Source organism: Pseudozyma hubeiensis, assembly GCF_000403515.1.
Source record: "Pseudozyma hubeiensis SY62 DNA, scaffold: PHS7, whole genome shotgun sequence".
In the NCBI taxonomy this organism is placed as follows: domain Eukaryota; kingdom Fungi; phylum Basidiomycota; class Ustilaginomycetes; order Ustilaginales; family Ustilaginaceae; genus Pseudozyma; species Pseudozyma hubeiensis.
In genome coordinates this window covers 36,095-55,222 of record NW_012133789.1, presented here as the reverse complement: position 1 = coordinate 55,222, position 19,128 = coordinate 36,095, and the positions used below count along the sequence as shown (strand labels likewise).

Sequence of the window (19,128 nt, the reverse complement as noted above, 5' to 3'; positions counted from 1 at the left end):
TCGGGACGTGGGGAGGATGACGGCCGATCAAAGATGCAGCACAGACCGTCGTCACAAATAGGCGACCGCAGCAGCAGTGCACCGACCAAGCGGGAAAGAGAGCGCGCTGCTGTCGGCTGGCACAAAGATGCGAAGTGAAGGAGTGTGCGTGAGTGCAGGCTCAAACAGAGACTCGAGGCGATGGAGTTGGAGGTGGGTGTTGCGTGAGAGGAAGGACGAAGTGAGTGAATGTATGGTCAAGCCAGAGATGGACGTGGAGTTGCGGCGCGAGGGTCGCTCTGCCGCAAAAGAGCGTCGAACTGGCCTGCAGCGGCACATCCGCGTCCGTTTGCTTGTGTGCTTGCGTTGACAGGCAAATTAGTTGTGCAAATCGACCGACGGCGCGCTTCTCTCATCCTCACTCAGTCACTGTGCAGCTACCACAACATGCGCTCTGTAGCCAGCCGTGTGATTTCATCGTTTCGCCTCGCTTCGATTTTAGATATATTTTCGAGCTTTTCAGGGCGGGAATTCCGATGTCAAGTGGCAGACTGTGGTACAGCACGGCGGCTTCTCACGCGGCAACTTGGTGGGAGCAACGACGGCAACACATGACGGTCGATGCCGTTCCATCTTTGCTGGAAGCTTTCCATCGAAGCGATCGAACAGCACAAAGGTATCATGTCGGAAAAGGTTAGGTCTTCATTGAGTGGGGGCAATGGTTGGTCTTGCCTGTCTCGCTGCGGCTTTGCGGCTTTGACACAGATCGCATGGCTGATCCTTCTCGGGTCTCTGCTGATGTTTGTCCATGTGCCTCCCGTGGCCCTGAGGCTGATCGAAGTCGCCCGCTTGTCTAGACCACTCTTGCTCATGCTCAAGACATCCGGAACCGCATTCCCGGAAAAATACCAACGGGCGCCGCTGCCATCTTTTTTTCGCTTCTATCGATATTTGAGATTGCACAATCGCACAATCGATATTGTGCACCTACTCGACTCTCGACGTCCAAGCATACTGCATGCTGCTCAAATGAAGCCTCAGAAGAGCTGATGTCGAAGGCAGCACCGAGCAAGAACGGGAGAAAAGGGAATAGGGGCGGTTAATAGCGGCTGTGGAGGAGATACCTCTCGTCCATGCTCTTTCTCGCACTGACAGCTGAGACTGAAAAAGGAGACAGACCCTCATCGGAGGCACAATTAGGCGGAAGAGGCACCAGACGATGGATTTCCCGAGATCGCACCGGGCTGTGCAGGCAAAATGCAGGTCGCTGCTCAACGACGTAAAATTTGGCAACAAAAGTCGAGGCCCTTCCGTAGTAGCTGCGGTACAGAGTAACAATGTTACTTACCGCAAAAACGGAGGTCGTGGTTGAGGTGCTGCAACCACATCTCGATCTTTGCACGCACAAGCTGAGCGACACCATCTTATCGGCCAACTCGAGCACGAAGCGGCATCCTCGATTCCTTTGCTTCCTTTGCCATTTGCGAGGGTCACCTGAGTCAAATTGCGGGGGGCTGGTATCGGTCTTTGCCCGTCCCTCATTCGGAGTTCGCCTACATCGCATACCGGCAAGGCGCGTTCGCAAAGCGTAACAACGCCTATCCTGAATCGCCGGTTGGATGTACACATGGCACACATGGCAGTGACGGCGTGTCCCTCTTGCCATCCTTGCTCGCAACGGAAATGTTTCTTTCAAGGAGCTCCCTGCTAAAGCCAATTGGGTGCAGCCCTGTCAGCAGTGGCCCAATCAAGACGGTCTTACAATGCTTAGTCATGATGACTTAATACATCCCAGCTGAGCTGAACCTCCACGCAGCTACTTTTTGCGGAAAAGAAAAAGTTCAGGAATGCGCAAAAAAGCAACTTGCAGAAAGAGGCTCGACCCTAAGTTGGAATACTGTATCATTATCCGAGCCTGTCAATGCGCTCATCATACACTCTGGCACCAACATTGTTGTCCATTTCCTAAATCGGCCCTTCCAATCGACCTTCACAGCAGGAATCTCACAAGAGCAGCTTCAAAGAGTCCCGAAGCTCGGTCGGCTCAAACAAGAGATCTTGTCCAGGAGTCTGCGCAACAGACGAAACTCAGCATCGGAAGATACTTGGAGCACACCGAAAGGAAAAGTCATGCCGTATCCTGGCACAGCGACTCCGGGAGAGGGAGAAACCGAGACAATCTCACCTCTTCTACCCTCTGCCAACGTACAATCTGGTCAAAGACTGTCCATACCGCAACTTCAACGGCTCGCCGACCAAGGCGATGCTGGTGCCCAGGTCGACCTCCGCATCGTAGAATCACAACAGCACGCTTCATCTTCCTCCAAGCTACCGCTCACCCCAACCGACGACGCATCATCACGGCCGAAAAAGTTGATACCCCCGAAAGGATGGCTGCACTTTGTGGCAGGTGGCGCCGGTGGCATGTGCGGTGCCATCATCACATCTCCACTCGACGTGGTCAAGACACGTCTGCAATCGGATCTGTATCGTCAGCGCTCGCCACAGAAAGGAGCAGCGTCATTAGCAAGTTCAGAAGCAGCAGCGTCGCAAAACAGCGGAATCTTGCAAAGCGCTCGTCGGCTGGCGTACCACTTTGTAGAGACGGGATACCTGCTAAAGGAGATCAGTACAACAGAGGGCCCACGTGCCTTGTTTCGCGGACTAGGTCCAACATTGGTCGGTGTCATTCCAGCCCGATCTATCAACTTTTACACTTATGGTAACGGTAAGGCGCTCATCGCGGATCGATTCAACGGCGGCAAAGAGACGTCTTTGGTCCATCTCAGCGCAGCAGCACTAGCGGGCTTGGTCACGGCGACGGCAACGAATCCCATTTGGGTCGTCAAAACCCGATTGCAACTTGACTCACGTCGAAACGAGCGACCAGCGGCATCACCATCATCAGCAACAGCATCTCCGACAAGACCAATCGCAAGCACTGCATCCGCCACTGCTACCCGGCCAGGTGTAGCCCATTTCTCCACCGCCGCCTCCGTGGTGCGATCCAAAAAAACACTCGGAACGTTCGGCGAACCGGCATTCTTCCACGCTTCCAAAGCAAGCTCCGGATCCAGCATGAACTCGCTCCAAATGACACTGCACATCGTGCGCAAGGAAGGCGTAAAGGGCCTCTACAAAGGAATGAGCGCCAGCTACCTCGGTGTCGCCGAAGGCACCATCCAGTGGGTTCTGTACGAACGCTTGAAGAAGATGGGGGTCGATCAACCGCAAGATGGCCAGGGACAAGGAAAGGTGACGGGCAAGCTGTCGAGCATGGTAGGTGCAGCCGGTGTGGCAAAGTTGGTGGCGAGCTTGGCGACGTATCCGCATGAAGTGGTGAGGACAAGATTGAGGCAGCAGCCTGAAGCTGGTCAGAAGCCAAAGTACACCGGTCTGCTGCAGACGGTGAGACTGGTCTACAAGGAGGAAGGTTTCGCCGCCCTGTACGGTGGACTGAGCGCTCATCTGCTTCGTGTGGTGCCGAACGCGGTGGTCATGTTTAGCATCTACGAGTTGACGTTGAGGTTCGCCACCAAGACGGATGATGTCCAGTGACACCGTGCTCTCCTAACACTCTCTCCAAATGGCAAACACATCTCTCATCCATCTCATCGGACTGGTGCGAACAACGGACATTGTGGTGTGCGCAAACATGTACTGTCTGCAATCCCCATAGGATCTACGTATTATATTTGTTTATACAAGGATCTTTCACGCAGTAGTCCCAGTTAGTACAATGGTCAGTATACGGCTTTTTCACAGCTGAGATCGGGGTTCGATTCCCCGGCCGGGAACATTTTTTTTGGTACATTTTGCTCCTCTTGACAGTAACTTACGATGTGCTGCGGTGTGATTGATGCACATCTTGACGAGCTGGACCATCGCTGTTGCCAGGTGGGTTCCGAGGACCCGACCGAGTTCGTTGCTTGTCGATGCTCTGCGGATTGGGTGGAAACGATTGCGCCAAATAAGGTAGTCGATGATGCGATGTTGACTCCATCTCTGCCAGTGCCCTTTGTGTGTGGAGGACAGTCAGCGCATGAGCCATCTTGAAATTGACGCTTATCCCCGCTTATACGCCGGCAGAAAAAGGCCGCCGTCTGTGTATTACCGGTGGGAGTCGCCTTGCTCGGCATTTCTACCTAACCAAGCTGCCTGGTCTGAAAACTTGACCACCATCTCATCTTCGTTAGGCAGCCTCCGAACAATCGCTCGCAATCATGGCCGCATCTTCCGTAACCGGCGTCTACCGCAACACGCTTCTTCAAGCCGTGTACTTCGGTCCCGGCTCCATCGCCACCTCCCTGCCGTCTGCAATCGAGACGCTCAACCTCAAGAACAAAAAGGCCTTCATACTCACGGGCAAGAGTCTCGCCACCAAGACCAAAGTCATCGAACGCGTCCAACAGATCCTCTCGTCCAAAGGCTACTACAGCGGAGAGACGTACTTTGACATTGGCGAGCACGCACCCGTGGCGGGCATTCGCGAGGCCGTCGAACGCATCAAGCGGTCCAACGCCGATGTCATCGTTGCTGTCGGAGGCGGATCGCCCATTGACGCAGCCAAAGCCGTGTCGTTCTACTGTCATCAGGAGGAGCACGGCGAGGAGAGTGCGAGAAACCCTTTGACCCACCCGGACCTCTTTATCCCCACCATCGCGGTACCTACCACGCTCTCTGTCGCTGAAACCACCCAGAATGCGGGTTTCAAGTCGGAAGAAGGACATAAGATCGGCGTTTCCTCCAAGAACCTCGTCCCGCGCGCCATCATCTACGATGCCGAACTGACGCTCGATACGCCCGAACGTCTGTGGTTGTCCACCGGTATCCGTGCTCTCGACCACGCGGTCGAGTACCTCTACCGACCCGACACACACCCCTTGCTCCGTCCTAGCGTTCAATCCGCCATCCGCGACATCTTCACCTACCTGCCACTCTCCAAGACCGAACCGCAAAACCTCGATGTCAGGCAAAAACTGCAGCTGGCATGCTTCAACTCCCTCTGGCCTGAAGCAAGGTCCGGAGCACTTGGTCTCTCCCACGGACTCGGCCACAAGCTCGGTGCAACCTACGGCATCGGTCACGGCATCACCAGCTGCATCACTCTCGGCGCCACCATCCGCTTCACCGCCAACTTCCTAAACACACCCCTGCTGCACCTGCAAAACCTCGCAGATACGCTCCCCTTCATCCCTGCACCTTACAACCCCAACCCCACCCCGCTCGGTCCCTCCGTAGGCTCAGGTAGCACTGATCCGACAGAATCAGAGCTGAAGGTTCTGCGGGAGAAGGCTACCGCGGTGGGAGACGCGGTGCAGAAACTCGTCGACGACCTCGGTCTGCACTCGACGCTCAAGGGTTGCGGTTTGGATGCGCAGCAACCCGAAATCGTAGCGACAAAGACCACGGGAGAGGCAAAGAAGGGAAGCGAGTACTGGCACGGTGTCAAGGGCATCCTCGATAGCGTATACGAGTGACTACCTCAACAGAGGTTGTGATCAACACCCTCAGTCCAGTTCAGTCTTTGTCCACTCGAAAGTTGTTTTGTCCATCTGTGAAAATGTTGACCTTGTATTCATCTGCAGTTCACGACCGCTTTGCCGAGCATGGAGAAAGCGCTGAGAACCAGTCTGATGCCCAATGAGGCGATGCATCCATTGAGCCAGACATCAATCGTCATCGAGATCCATACCGTCCTCTCCAGACCTGTTCGAATGCGACTTGCGTGAGCGCAACGACTTTTTCCTCTCCTCCCTCGCATCCTCTGCCTTGCTATCGATCGATACGGAGTCGTTTCCCTCCGCCCCCCTTTCCTCCTGCAGCGTTGCGACCGGTGGTTTGTCCTCATCTTCATCAGCGTCGCTCTCGTCCGCTCGCAGCTTGAGTCTGCTGCTGCCCCTCTCGGTCCTGCTCGGCTTGGACGGTGTCGTGTCGACCGCCGAATTCACACCCTGATCCGAAACCCTCGCCCTGCCGCCTCCCTGAGCACCACTGACGTTGCTGTTGAACGGCGAACCGACGGGCGCCGAGCTGGGCCGACGCGAATTGAAATGACCGCAGTGTGGGCAGATGTACTGCACCTCGTTGAACTCCTCCTTGAGCGCCAGACCGTTGTGCGCGTGACAGCGCGCGCAGACGAGCGCATACTTTTGCTCCGGTCCCGTGGCAGAAGGGTCGGCGCCGAGGATAGCATCTGCCACCTTGTCCATCCACGTCTTTGGCATCGGCGGCGCGGCTGCGACGGGGAACGGTCGGGGGGGCTGGATGACGTTTCCTTGCTGTCGCATGAGCGCCATTCGCTGTGCTTGGAGCGCTTGGGCTTCTGGTGTCGTTGGAGCGGGTGCGGGTGGTGCGGCGCCGCCGGATCGTTGGGGAGTGGTCGATGCGGGAGAAGCAGTCTTGGACGACGACGGTGAGCCTGATTTGGATCCCGCCTTTCCTTTCGTCGGCGTCGAAGCAACGTTTGGCGTGACACCCTTTGCACTGGCTTCATCGTACTTTTCGAGCAGCATCCGCAGATGATCGTACTTGGTGGCACGCTTGATCTCGTCGACCTTCTCGCGCTTTTGCCTCTTGAGATCGATCAGATGCTTGTCCTCTGCCGCTCCGATCCTCCTATACCACCACCTGACGATCCTCCTCGTCGAAATGATCAGCACGGGACTACCCACGACCGGCACCCACACACCCAGCAACCGGGTGTTTTCCCACCCTGCATGCGAATCGTACCGATGCGCCCGTCGCAACGACAACAGTCCAAAGAACCAACAGACAAACGTGTAGATGGCCCACAGCAAGAACGCTTGCAGTGTGAGCGTCACCGAAGCCCGTCGCTCGCGAAGACGGATCTGGGTGAGACGAGACTGGACGTCGTTGATCTCGCCTTCGAGGCGGGAAAGCACTGTCTCGTAGTCGGTTTCGCGGTTGGCTCGCTTCCACGGCAGAAAGGAGCCGCTGACTAGGGCGTTGAAGACACCCATCGCCGATAGAGGAAAGCAGGTCGATGAGCGGCGACGATGGCGTGCCGAGACAGTAGAGGCGTTGTCGAGGACGAAATCTTCGTGGTCCTTGCGCCTTTGGCTGTCCGACAATTCTTCAACACGCGAGCGAGGCTTGTCGTGTGCCTGCGTGTTCTGTGTGCGTGTGTGTGTCATTTTGACCCAGTGACGCAACGGAGGCTCAGTTTTAAAAAATCAACAGCAGACTGCGACGTGTTTTCCTCAGCTGTCAACCACCGAGACCAACTCAGCCATATATCATCGAAGCGCACAACACAGCATACCTCAGTCACTAGCATGATCAGCTCACAATCCGCAGTCAGTTCAGGTCAAGCGAGGAACAAATTACTATTGGACTGCTCAGAGCAAGTCGAGTAGAGAGGTATACAAGGCGCTCAAGCGTCAAAGACCAGTCGCGCCAGACGCGACCGAAGCAGAGACTGCGACAGACGACGATCTAGGCGCACAAAAGACCAAGCCGATGAGCGATGCGAAATAGACGAGATTACGAGACGACAGAGAGACAAACAACGACGAGGACAGGGAGGCCGAACAACTAATGGTACATCTTCACAACGAAAGCAGCAACGGCAGCAGACGATTCTGCGTGCAACCGCTGGCCGCTACAGGCTGTGCAAAGCGAGAAACCGATTAGGAGCGCTCGCCACGGAGACGGCGGGCAAGGGCGATGTCCTTGGGCTGGATAGTAACACGCTTGGCGTGGATAGCAGCCAGGTTGGTGTCCTCGAAGAGCGAGACGAGGTAGGCCTCGGCGGCCTCCTGGAGAGCGCCAATGGCGGACGACTGGAATCGGAGGTCAGTCTTGAAGTCCTGGGCGATCTCACGGACGAGACGCTGGAAGGGGAGCTTTCGGATGAGGAGCTCGGTCGACTTCTGGTAGCGACGAATCTCACGAAGAGCGACGGTACCGGGCTTGTAACGGTGAGGCTTCTTGACACCACCGGCGGCGGGGGCCGACTTACGGGCGGCTTTGGTGGCAAGCTGCTTACGGGGAGCCTTACCACCGGTGGACTTTCGGGCTGTCTGCTTGGTACGAGCCATCTTGCTGTGGTGGTGTGATGGTGATCACGTCGAAAGAGGTACGATGGCGATGACGGTGACGACGACAATGAGCGACGATGATGGTGATGGCGGTGGTGGTGATGAACAAAGGTGAAGCGCGTGGTGCGGATGGAACAAAGCGGTGTGGAGAGACAGGCGAAAAGGCGCGGCGCGGATGCAAAAATCGGATCCGAAATTTGGGTAGCAGTCCCACCAGCAGAGGCGACGGTGATGACGATACGAGAGGGAAAATACGTGACGGTGGCGGAGGGCGGGCGGCGATGAGAGGCAGGATCAGAGAAATGGCGGCACGAGAGCAGAGGGGAGCGAGGGAAATTGGGACGCGGCGTAGTGGGAGGAGCGGGCACCAGAGCAGCGCGGGAAATTCAAGGGAAATTGACGGAGCGAGGGAAGAAAATAAGGGACGCGAGGGCGGAGGCGAGGGGCAGGCGGGCGAGAGGCGGTCGGAGGCGGTGTCGGGTTGGCGGAGAGCAGCGAGGATCAAAACACGGCAGGGAGCAGGAGCACATCATCGTCGAAACGAGCCATGTATCAGGTCAGGAGAGGAGACATAAAAGACAGATAGCATGTCAGCATCCTGATCAAAGCGAACGCCAATGTACGACTTCAACGTCGAGCATGCACTGCGAGGAGTGTGGCAGACGACGAGCCAATAGTCGAGAGAGAGGTAGAAGACAATGGATGGCGAGTACATACGTTCAGGTTTTACTTGAGGTGATGGTTGTAGGAGAGAAAAGGGGAACGGGGTGATGGCGAAGGGGAAAGGGGTGTCTTTATACGTTATTTCGAGTCTCACGGCCAAGACGTGCGCACCAGGGTCGTAGAAACGGATCAGCGGTAACGTAAATGGAAAGCGTAGATAATTGGCGCAGCAAGGGGAGCGACCGAACACCAGAAAAGAGGTGGCGGATGATGCTTCAAGGGCAGGGACGGCCCGGGGGGAAACAGGAGGGAACGAGGTGCGAAAAGGATGGTTTATTGGAGATTATCGAAAAAGTCGAATCGACAGGACCGATTGACTAACGGGGCGGAGCAGACGAGAAGCGTGGAGCCGGCATAGAGGTGAAGCAAGACCTTTTTCGGTCGGGTCGATGTGTTGTGTGTGTTGTGATTGTGGATGGCCGACCGGATGAGATGATGCGATGTGACCCACTGCGCTCGGACTGCGCTGGTCGCGCGGTGGTGAAGCGAGCCAGAAGAGGCATTTTCGGATGGAGAAAATGCGCCAGATTCGACTTTGAAGACCCTAGTCGAAGGTGCATACAGTGTAGGAGACTTTTGGGGGTCCAAAGAAAATGAGGTTTGTGCGTTTGTCGGCGAGTCCGACCAGGCATTGGAAAGGGCCAGAGAGACGAGCGCCGGTGGCTGGCTAAGGCGCAGCGATGACTGGGCGGTTGGAACAAAAGGCCTCTTGTCATTCTAGGCTAAGCCCTGTAGGATCCGCTGTCAAAAATGGGCTGCAAGCATACTACACAAGAAGCTCAGAACGAACCTTCAACGCTTTCGAGCCATGACAACACTGTTGAACACCTTGATGATGCTTCTGCTGAACGCTACTAGCGCAGCTTCATCCTTTTACCTTTGCCAGGTCGAGCTTGAGCTTGATCAAGCGTTGTGAATTGCGGATGCATGCGCGAACAGGGCCATGTGACTCGTGAGATCAGCTCAGTGACACGCCAATACGGCAAGTCGTGCTAGGCGCACCTCTCTCTGTCTCGATCCGCTCTATCGGCACATGCTAGAATGGCCTACGTAGAAGCTGACTCGACCGAGTAGAGCTGTGAAGGGGTGGGCGGGAGCGATGCTGCTCTTTCTCAGGGCAGAACCAGGCGTCGATGGTGCGGTTGGCTATCAGCGCGTTGCCCGGTCACTTCTGCAATGATCTCGCTTCTTTGCGCGACTCAGCATATATGTTGGAACATACTCGCTATCTTCTTGTCGACTGCAGTGGCATTCATGTCTTTGACTTGTCCCGATACCGTATGACTCTTCCGAGAGGAGGCCATCGGCGAGCGGAATCGTGGCAACGACAAGATATGGAAGCATGAAAGAACAGAGGCGAACGGATAATCCGGATCGAGGGTACCAGGCACAGGAGCAGTGTGCGGCATTTGCGATGCAGGGCAGACGTGACATCGCCCTCCGCTCAACAGGCGCCGCGGCCGTGTGGTGCTGCGCCCCGAGAAAATAGAAAGAAAGATCGGCATCCTCGTTTCGAAAACTCAAAAATCGTTTGCATGCGAGTGCCACGCCAGAATGGATGCGCAGTCGCCCTGCAGAAGCTGAGCAGCTGACAAACAGGGCCTCGAGCGGGAGAGCCAAGCAAATCCAAATGGGCACTTGAGCGGTGTCGTGTCGAAATTGTCGAAAATCGTTCCCGAGTCCAGGCGCTGGAGCAGAGGGCGGGGTAGCGCAGGAGGAATTGTCAAAAAACTCCGGGACAGAATGGAAAAGGGCGGGCACTTCAACGCGTATGCAGATTCTGATATCAGAATCTAACAAGCTTTGACATCAACTGGCGGTGCTGCAACAGCATCCGAAAGTATCGATCCTTGCCGTCTGCAATCGACAGCAGGGTGGAACTTGTTACGGCCGACACGAGGCTTTGTCCGTTGCCACGTCTGCGACCTCGACGGAAGTCAAGATGGAGCGAGAGGCGATGCTTTGATGTCCTCCAAGGCTTACTCAGTACACCTCGAGGCTTCTTGTCGCAGCCATGGCGTCCCAATGCCTCCAACTTCTTTGCCATCCCGTACATGCATCCGGATCAATAGCTGTGAAGGGTTGTTATACGAGCAAGCAGCGTTGATCTCGAAACGATGAACCGAGTACTGGAGGCGCTGATTCGGACGCAGGCATCGGAGAGTTCTTTGCGAGAGGCGAGACCCTGGGCGAGAATTCCCGAGGGCAATGCGCCAGTGTCGCGGATGAACTATTTTCTGACCTCTGTTTGACGTGAAGGCCATCTGCCTGCCCTCTCGTTCACGGGGGAAATCCAAGAAAATCAGACCGACCGCCCTCGGCCTGGATCCAGGCGCGGAGACCGGACAGGACTGGCACAGCTCCAGTGCCTTACATAGCGTGACACCGCCGGTTCGCTCGTCAAGCCATACTAAGGCCCGCGTCCCTTTTGATGCCCAACATTCACGCTGGGCTGCAAGGGCGTGAGTGACTCACGCAGTGGCATGCAGTACGAAGCCTGGATAGGGTTGTGGTTTGAGGTCGGTTCAGTCTTGGGTAGCAGGGCTAGACCAGAAGGCAATTGACGGACAGAATCATCACGGCCGTCTTCCTTCTCCCAAAATTCAACGCAACAATGATGGACGCGAAAAGCGGAACTATCTGCAATCACCCAAAGAGCAAGCGCTAGGAAGACGTCGGCCCCACTAACGGGCAGTATGACTAGTGCCGGTCCGAAGTTGTAGGCGCACGCCATCCACAGGCTGCGGTAGCAGCAGCTAGCGAACTGTCGACACAATCCCGATCTGACGACCAGCAGACGACGATGCTCAATTTGCCGCATCGGGTCCTTTTGGTGTGGCTTCGAAGCAGCAGGGTCTAACACACGTGGCTTCGAAATATACACGGTTGTATCAATAGAACAAGGCGAAAATGCGAGTCTGGGTCGACCAAGAAAACACGCAGCGGATCGGCTGCTATTATTGCAAAAATACAGTCTGGACCAGCTGGCCGCGGAAGACAGCTGGTTCGCCTGCGAGTGCACGCCGTCGTCGAGGTTGTTTGGATGGATCAGAGCTGAGCGCGCATCGAGGGCCCGATGGCTAAAGCTCTCGCTCTCCCGGCAAACGGACACAACAAAAGCACAAGCAGCAGCAGCGTTATTCAGACCCTCGCTCGGTCGCAAAAACCACATCGTCGACATCCTCCTCCATCCGTAGCCTCACGTCCCCTCAACCCCAACCCACTCATTCAGTAGCATCCGACACCTCACATACGACACAGCGGATACCCAATCGACCGCGTCCGTGTCGAAGCTGTCCCCGTCTCCCACGAAAGCATCTCGAAACGAGTCGTGCGACCCACCTCCACTTATCGGCAAAGGTACATTCGGCAGCCATCACACAACATCATAGTACAGGGACAACCCGGCATCGTTCCGACCTTACTGTTGATGCTATCATGAGCAAGGCACAACATTGAAAGCATATCATCTCTATCTACGTGCTGAAGCACAGCATCATCGCCCGTCAGAGAAGACCGACACACCGAGTCTCGTTCGGGCACGTCGCCCTCACATCTGACATCATCTCAGCCAGACATCTGATCCACTGGAAGCTCCGCAAGGCAAATCTGGTCGCATCTGGCCTCGGTTCAACATGTACAACACCGAATTCGGGCGGCGGCTGCGTAGCCAAAGCTCAGGTGGCTCGGCGCCTTCGTCTTCGAAACGGGAGAGCAGAACAACGGACGCTCTGCTCGGATCCACCTCCGACAGACTTATCGCAGGCTCTGCATCTAGCATTATTAGCCCACCCCTCTCGATACCAGGCTCGTCTAGAGACGTCGCACGGAAATCGAGTGCGCATCGATCTTCCAGCTTGACAAACATTGCAGCCACGTCGCGTGGCGAATCATCACGCTCCGTCATGTCGGCTTCGTCGAGCATCAAGTCATCCTCGCCATCCAAGAAGCTTCTTGCCAGCAGCTACGTCGACCGATTCATCCCACAAAGGGACGGCACAGACTTGCACACTGCATACCAATTGATAGGCGACGAACCAACAACTCCACATCGCCACAAGCGCAAAGTTGCCGTCGACACGGACGCGCAAAAGGAAGAGGCGAACCAGGCCTTCTCGTCGCTGCTCTCATCCGAGCTGTTCGGGGCCGATGCGGGCCTGAGCACATCTCCCAGCCGAGGCCAGCGTGCCAACGGCTTCTCCAACTTTGCATCCAGCTCCTCTTCCTCGGTACATACCAGCGGCGGCTCGTCTGCGACACGCCATTCCAGTCACACCGGCCATGCATCTCCTGCGACACCAACAAAGAGGAACCTCTTCAGCTACAGTCCATCGCATAGCCGCACACCCGGTCGCAGCGGCTCGGGCATGGGAAGAGTGGTCGACTTTGGCATCACCGACGACGAGCTAGGCGCCGGCACATCTCGCACCGGCGGTCTCTTTGGTGGCCTGGCATCCCATTCGGTCGAGTCGCTCGACTCTCCTAATCACCGTGCGTACAGCCTGTCGCCAGTCAAGCCCGAAAGCCGAAGCCTGTTGCTCAGCCCTCGCAAACCTGCGCGCGTACTCAGCAAAGTGCCATATAAGGTGCTCGACGCACCGGACCTGGCCAACGACTTCTACCTCAACCTCGTCGATTGGTCTAGCAAGAATGTGCTCGGAGTGGGGCTGGGCACGTGTGTATACCTGTGGTCTGCTGCCAACTCGTCCGTCACGAAATTGTGCGACCTCAAAGAACACGGCAACGACGTTGTGACAGGCATCAATTGGGCCGACTCGGGCAATCACTTGGCGATCGGCACGCAAAAGGGCTTGGTGCAGATCTGGGACGTGGAGAATCAGAAGCTGCTGCGCACCATGCGTGGGCACACGCAGCGCGTCGGTTCGCTGGCTTGGAACGAGGTGATCTTGACCTCGGGTTCGCGTGACAGGGTCATCTACCATCGCGATGTGCGCGCGCCTGACCAGCACATCCGCACACTACGTGCGCATCGACAGGAAATTTGCGGTCTCAAGTGGAACACGGAGACGAACCAGCTGGCGAGCGGTGGCAACGATAACCGGCTCATCGTCTGGGACGCGCTCAACGAGGCGCCGCTACATCGGTTCACGGAACACACGGCTGCTGTCAAAGCGATCGCCTGGAACCCGCATCAGCAGGGCATCCTCGCATCGGGAGGAGGAACGGTGGATATGAAGATCCGATTCTGGAACGCGAGCACAGGTCAGATGCTCAACGAGGTGGATACGGGCAGCCAGGTGTGCAACCTCATGTGGAGCAAGACGGCCAACGAGCTGATCAGCACGCACGGATACTCGGGTGGAGCCATTCAGAACCAGATCCAGGTGTGGAAGTATCCGTCGATGCAGCAGATCGCCACCTTGACGGGCCATACGATGCGAGTGCTCTACCTCTCGATGAACCCGACCGGCGACACGATTGTGACGGGAGCGGGCGACGAGACGCTGCGATTTTGGGATCTCAACACTTCGCACAGGACGCAGAACGACAAGCGACGAGAAGCGAATGCCTTCAATCCATTCGCCAAGCTGCGATGATGCTCGAAGCGCCATCCGGCTTTGCGCCCCTGTCGACATTACCATTTATGCTCTGCTGTATCTATGTTAGCCATTGCCTTCTCACATATACCAATGATACCTATTGCAGACGTCGTCCAGCAGTCGAGAGCGATGCCTACTGTGGCTCGATGGCTCGAGTCCACCACATCTCTGCCACTAGTGTTCGGTGTTCCCAGGACCGAAAACTGCGCACAAGATCGAGAGCGCAGTCCCCACTGAGCCGAAGCCTGCAGTCGCAGCATCGCGGCTCGTACATCCGCAAGTGGGGGAAAATCGCGAGCAGAGCTTTCTCCTTTCCGGCCACTTGGCGATATTTGTCGGTTCGACAAGTTTGGTCAGCTCGTCAGGCCCATTTTTCCAATTTTGTCAACGTCGACAGGCGGGCAGATTGGGAAAGTCCGCACTGGGAAAGTCCACACAGATCGGACAATTTTTCTCCACCATCTTCTGCAGGACAGCGCGCAATGACGACAAGGTCGAATTCCCGAAAGAAAGACAAGAAGATGAATCCGGCTTCGATGCCATTCATGTCAAGTCTAGGTTGTCGAGTCGCGCTCTTGCACTGTTCAGATTGGCTTCGAGACGGCTGCTTTGGGTGAGAGGTGATCAACGCTACAGGTGCAGTGTATGGATGAGATAGCATGCCATGCTGAGCGGCAGCGTTGCGGCGGAGTTGCAAACCCGGGCCTGCACTTGTGTCTGGTTCCACCCGTAGCCCTCTGCAACATGGCAGAGATGATTCGAGTAGGCTTGAGCGGCTGCACAGCATATACGGGCCGCAGCCCTCGGCTTCTACATGCTCGTATCTCTTCTGAATGGTCATGATATTGCTACGTACTTCACAGTATGCCGTTGCGTTGCCGGATTGGCTGGAAATGGCTCGCGTGCCGGCCGATCGAGTCCTTGCTCGGCTAGTGGAGCCAGACAGCCAGTAGAACCTCCAGCCATCGCTGCGCTCGCTGTCCCTGCCTAAATTGCTTGCATGGTTCGCTTCCAAAGCCACGTTCCACGAGACCGTATGAAAGGCATCTTGTGCCAACCTGATCGATGTGGGAGTGACTCTCCCCGGTCGAAGCAGGCAATACTGTGCGATGACGAGAGTGGAAGAGGAAAGGATTCGAAAGAGCAGCGTCGAGCTCTGCTGACGAACAGGGTCCGTCGATTACTGCACCCTCGATCCGAGCAGAGCTTGGCTTTTGAGACTGTCCCCTCGAAAAGGTCCCAAGGGTGCCTACGCCAAAAGTCATCCGTTACCTTGCCGCTCCTCGATCGTGCCGTCTCCCCCTTCTATCTTGTCCATCCACACTCCGAGACCTTCCCGACGGTGCTTTCGTAGAGCATTGCGTTCTCTCACATACCACTCGGACCCGTTCGTCGTGTTCGCTGTCGACGTAGAAGACGCGGAAAGCAAGATTTCGTCGCGCCTTTCGATCAACTGTGCTCAGTAGCGCGGCAAGCCACGCTTTGAGGCAGCAAAGACAGCACGCAGACCGCCGTCCTTGACCTTCGAGGTGCGGTCGGTCATGCCGGTAGTCGACGAAACAGGCAGCGGCGCTGAGCTTTCATCGGTGAATGCGCCGACTACCATCCCGGAGGAACCGACACCCGTCTCGCCAGCCTCGCCCCCCATCCCCCTGGAATCGGAGGAAACCGACGCAGCTCAGCAAGTGAATCAAACAACGCAGCAGCAAACTAAGCAGCCAGTAGGCCGCTTCATCGAGAACATCTCCACCGATGGCTCCCGCGCTTCTGCCGAGGACGACGCCGATGCTGAACCCAAGCAGGTCGTCGCAGCGTCGCAAGACACTCCAGAGACGCAGATGAGGCAAGCTCGCTCCATCAAGCCAGCCTCGAATGTGCTTCGACGAGGATCAAAGAAAAAGACAGCTCAGTCAGATAGAATAGACACTACAGCTTCGACCTCTCAACCTACACAGCCCACACACGGACACGATCAGTACGTTTCGCCGAGCACGGAAGGCAGCACTCAAAAGGCAAGTCCGCATCCCAACGATCTCAGCTCGCCATCAGACGAAAGTGGGCACCACAACAGGGCTTTCAAGAAGGTCAAAGGCGGGGGATCCGATGCGCAAGAGGACGCCAAGCAGGAGGACGACAACGACCACGATCATGATGACGAGGAGCATCCCATCCTGGCAGCGCTCTATCCCCTGACCAACTTCATCGGCTATAGACCGCTCTCGCACCCTCATACGCCGTCCGAACGACGCCGAACGCCCAAGCATCCCAAATTCAATCGCTTCCACTACATCTGCGGCTGCATCTTCAGCCTGGGTTTGCCAGTGTCCGGTGACACGGGAGAGATCGCTAGATACCGCGACCCTCACACGGGCGAGATCGAGCTCGTTCGCATGTACAAACATCAAGTTGGAGCCAAGATTGTCAACTCGATCCACTCTGTCATCGCTGCCTGGGTCCTCATCGCCCTTCTCAGCCTGGTCAGCAGATCACCCTTCCATCGAGCTCACGATGCGCCTCTGATCATCGGTGCGTTTGCTACCGAAGCCGTCGTCACCTTCTTCGCCTTTCGCACTCCTCTAGCTCAACCGAAGAACATCTTGTTCGGAAACACCATCTCTGCAGTCATGGGTGTTGCGATGGAAAAGGCATTCGCGGGGACCAACTACAGCGTAAGCGGAGTGTATGGAATCGATTGGATCGCTGCGGCTACAGCGGTCAGTGCGGCCGTGTTTGCGATGCAGATCTTTGGATTCACGCATCCGCCGGGTGCAGCTATCGCGCTGTTGGCTATTACAGATCAGAGAACGCACGATTTGGACTGGTGGCTGGTTCCGGTTGTTATCATCAGTACCCTGATTGTGATTGGATGGGCCTTGATCATCAACAATGTTGGTGGGAGGAGGTATCCGGAAAACTGGTTCTATATGAACGCGTTCGCGGAGCCTCCAATTATTGGACCGGAGAAGCTGCCGTTCAGCAACTCGCCGTACCAGCTCCCGCCTTCGAGTTACAGGCAGAAGAGGAAGCGTGGTGGCGGTAGGCAAGGAGGGGACGCGGAGGAGAAAGGGTTTTACAGGGTGCCGGATTCAGGCGCGAAGGTGACGCATGGTTTCGGTGGTACGGCAAAGGGTCAGGTGGAACCGCAGCCGAGGCAGACGGCGACTGGGGCGGGAGGTGTGGCGTCGCACAGCATGGGAGGTGCGGGGAGGGTGCGTCACATGGAATCATTGGGATCGCAAGTTCAGGCTGGATCGAAGCAGTCGCTCGGAGCAGGGGCAGGCGGGAATGGAGAGGATGGCAGAACGACGAGAGCGTCCGAGGTGACAAAGGTTGATTCGAACGATGCGGCGGCTGTTCCGCCAGCCGCTACGCAGCAGCAGCAGCAGCAGCAGCAGCAGCAGCAAACGGCATCGTCGACGTCAGCAACCGCACCCGCTGTGGCGGCTGTTCCGGTCGCACAGCCTGCACCGTCGGCATCGACGCACAACGCAACATCAACGACAGCAGCTGTACCACCACCAGCCGCTTCTACCTCTGTCGCACCTGCAGCCCCGGAGGTCAAGTCCAGGATGATCGAAACCGACGCGACGCTGATCTCTCGAAACAACTCGAAGAGCAGCAAGAAAAGCAAAAGGTCGATCGTCGTTCACGTCAACGAGAACAGAAGACACTCGACTGGGTCCGGCTCAACGAGCAAGATCCCTCCCGTTCCAGCGGTGCAGTGGCGAGGTCCGGAGTAGGTTCCCGCTATCTGGAGAATGAGTTGCCAGCTGTGGACGACATGTGATAGACTTGCCATGTAAGGGACAATACACGCGTTGGTGAAGGGATCCTTTGGTGTGTGCCGTTGTGTGTCGGGTGTGTGTGTGGTTTCGGTGTGCTGGAGAGGGTGAGTCGCAGGTTGGCGTGTTATGGATGCACATTGAGACCAAGATAGAGTACAGAGATGCGAAAAGGAAAGGCGAAGCGGAGGATGTACAGGAAGCGACGGGAAGCGAGGGGAGGGGCTAGCGACGTCCGCGACGCATGAGACCTGCGATGGCGATACTCGCTACGGCAGCTGCACCGCCGATCAACGCCATACCGATGTAACCCTCTGCATGAAACCAAAGGCGGGAACAGTACAAAGAGGATTGTCAGCATGTCGGGTCGCGACAAATGTGTGTTCATGTCATGATTGAGGGGGAACTCACCTCGAGCAACACCCTTCTCGATAAGCTGGTTGAGACTTTGTGCTTGCAGGTTGTTTGGTTCTCGTTCAATTAGCAGTGCTATCGTGCGATGTCCAAGGAAGAACGATACAGGTCAGAACCAACCACCATCTTTCTCATATCAAAAGCAGGCCCTACACTCACCGTTGAATCTGCGCGCCTCGTCATAGTTGCCCATCTTGTAGTGACCGAGCGAGAGGTAGTAGAGACACTCTCGCCTCCGGGGAGGATCTGCGCGGTAGATCTCGGTCAACAGACCGACGCCGATGCTCATCTCTGCTCTCTGCTTGCTCTTCACGAGGCCCCATGCGTAGTTGAACTTGGTCTGGGTGGTGACGTGGCCGGCGGCGAGTTCGGTCTCGTACTGGGATTTGAGCACCTGGAGCTCGGAGGGTGAGAGCGAGGTCTCTGCGTCCGCTGCGTACGGAAGAGACATTGTGTGTGTGCGTGTGGTGAAGGGAGCGATTGGATGGAGTGGTGAAAAGGTTGCGCTGGTGCTGTATTGTGCTCTTGATGATGTCGTATGAGGAGGACCAGGTATGGAAGGTCTTGAATGAGGTGGCGGCGGCGAGCGAGGGTCGAGAAGCTTGA

The 19,128-nt window shown here is 56.4% G+C and overlaps 9 protein-coding genes and 1 non-coding gene across 10 annotated transcripts; 5 read left to right on the top strand and 5 right to left on the bottom strand.

The window, feature by feature from the left end:
* Window positions 1–515: 515 nt before the first annotated feature.
* PHSY_000442 (hypothetical protein) lies at window positions 516–3,537 on the top strand (the record flags this gene model as incomplete). Its single annotated transcript, XM_012331081.1, has 2 exons — window positions 516–672; window positions 1,976–3,537. The coding sequence occupies 2 exons, from the start codon at window positions 516–518 to the stop codon at window positions 3,535–3,537; spliced, it is 1,719 nt and encodes a 572-aa protein (XP_012186471.1).
* A 167-nt stretch (window positions 3,538–3,704) lies between these two features.
* On the top strand, window positions 3,705–3,776 carry PHSY_007574. The gene has a single exon. It is a non-coding gene; the product is annotated as a tRNA-Glu (tRNA).
* A 43-nt stretch (window positions 3,777–3,819) lies between these two features.
* On the top strand, window positions 3,820–5,459 carry PHSY_000441 (maleylacetate reductase; the record flags this gene model as incomplete). The annotated part of the gene is made up of 2 exons (XM_012331080.1): window positions 3,820–3,876; window positions 4,176–5,459. 2 exons carry the CDS (start codon window positions 3,820–3,822, stop codon window positions 5,457–5,459), a joined length of 1,341 nt encoding a protein of 446 aa, XP_012186470.1.
* Window positions 5,460–5,651: 192 nt separating this feature from the next.
* Window positions 5,652–7,136, bottom strand: PHSY_000440 (potential transmembrane protein; the record flags this gene model as incomplete). The annotated part of the gene is made up of 1 exon (XM_012331079.1): window positions 5,652–7,136. One exon carries the CDS (start codon window positions 7,134–7,136, stop codon window positions 5,652–5,654), a length of 1,485 nt encoding a protein of 494 aa, XP_012186469.1.
* Window positions 7,137–7,631: 495 nt separating this feature from the next.
* On the bottom strand, window positions 7,632–8,042 carry PHSY_000439 (histone H3.2; the record flags this gene model as incomplete). Its single annotated transcript, XM_012331078.1, has 1 exon — window positions 7,632–8,042. One exon carries the CDS (start codon window positions 8,040–8,042, stop codon window positions 7,632–7,634), a length of 411 nt encoding a protein of 136 aa, XP_012186468.1.
* Window positions 8,043–8,571: 529 nt separating this feature from the next.
* PHSY_000438 (cytoplasm protein) lies at window positions 8,572–10,069 on the bottom strand (the record flags this gene model as incomplete). Its single annotated transcript, XM_012331077.1, has 2 exons — window positions 8,572–8,978; window positions 9,988–10,069. The coding sequence occupies 2 exons, from the start codon at window positions 10,067–10,069 to the stop codon at window positions 8,572–8,574; spliced, it is 489 nt and encodes a 162-aa protein (XP_012186467.1).
* A 675-nt stretch (window positions 10,070–10,744) lies between these two features.
* On the bottom strand, window positions 10,745–11,937 carry PHSY_000437 (hypothetical protein; the record flags this gene model as incomplete). The annotated part of the gene is made up of 2 exons (XM_012331076.1): window positions 10,745–10,950; window positions 11,241–11,937. 2 exons carry the CDS (start codon window positions 11,935–11,937, stop codon window positions 10,745–10,747), a joined length of 903 nt encoding a protein of 300 aa, XP_012186466.1.
* Window positions 11,938–12,400: 463 nt separating this feature from the next.
* Window positions 12,401–14,323, top strand: PHSY_000436 (hypothetical protein; the record flags this gene model as incomplete). Its single annotated transcript, XM_012331075.1, has 1 exon — window positions 12,401–14,323. One exon carries the CDS (start codon window positions 12,401–12,403, stop codon window positions 14,321–14,323), a length of 1,923 nt encoding a protein of 640 aa, XP_012186465.1.
* A 1,544-nt stretch (window positions 14,324–15,867) lies between these two features.
* PHSY_000435 (hypothetical protein) lies at window positions 15,868–18,113 on the top strand (the record flags this gene model as incomplete). Its single annotated transcript, XM_012331074.1, has 2 exons — window positions 15,868–17,312; window positions 17,690–18,113. 2 exons carry the CDS (start codon window positions 15,868–15,870, stop codon window positions 18,111–18,113), a joined length of 1,869 nt encoding a protein of 622 aa, XP_012186464.1.
* Window positions 18,114–18,333: 220 nt separating this feature from the next.
* On the bottom strand, window positions 18,334–18,973 carry PHSY_000434 (hypothetical protein; the record flags this gene model as incomplete). The annotated part of the gene is made up of 2 exons (XM_012331073.1): window positions 18,334–18,422; window positions 18,682–18,973. The coding sequence occupies 2 exons, from the start codon at window positions 18,971–18,973 to the stop codon at window positions 18,334–18,336; spliced, it is 381 nt and encodes a 126-aa protein (XP_012186463.1).
* Window positions 18,974–19,128: the final 155 nt, after the last annotated feature.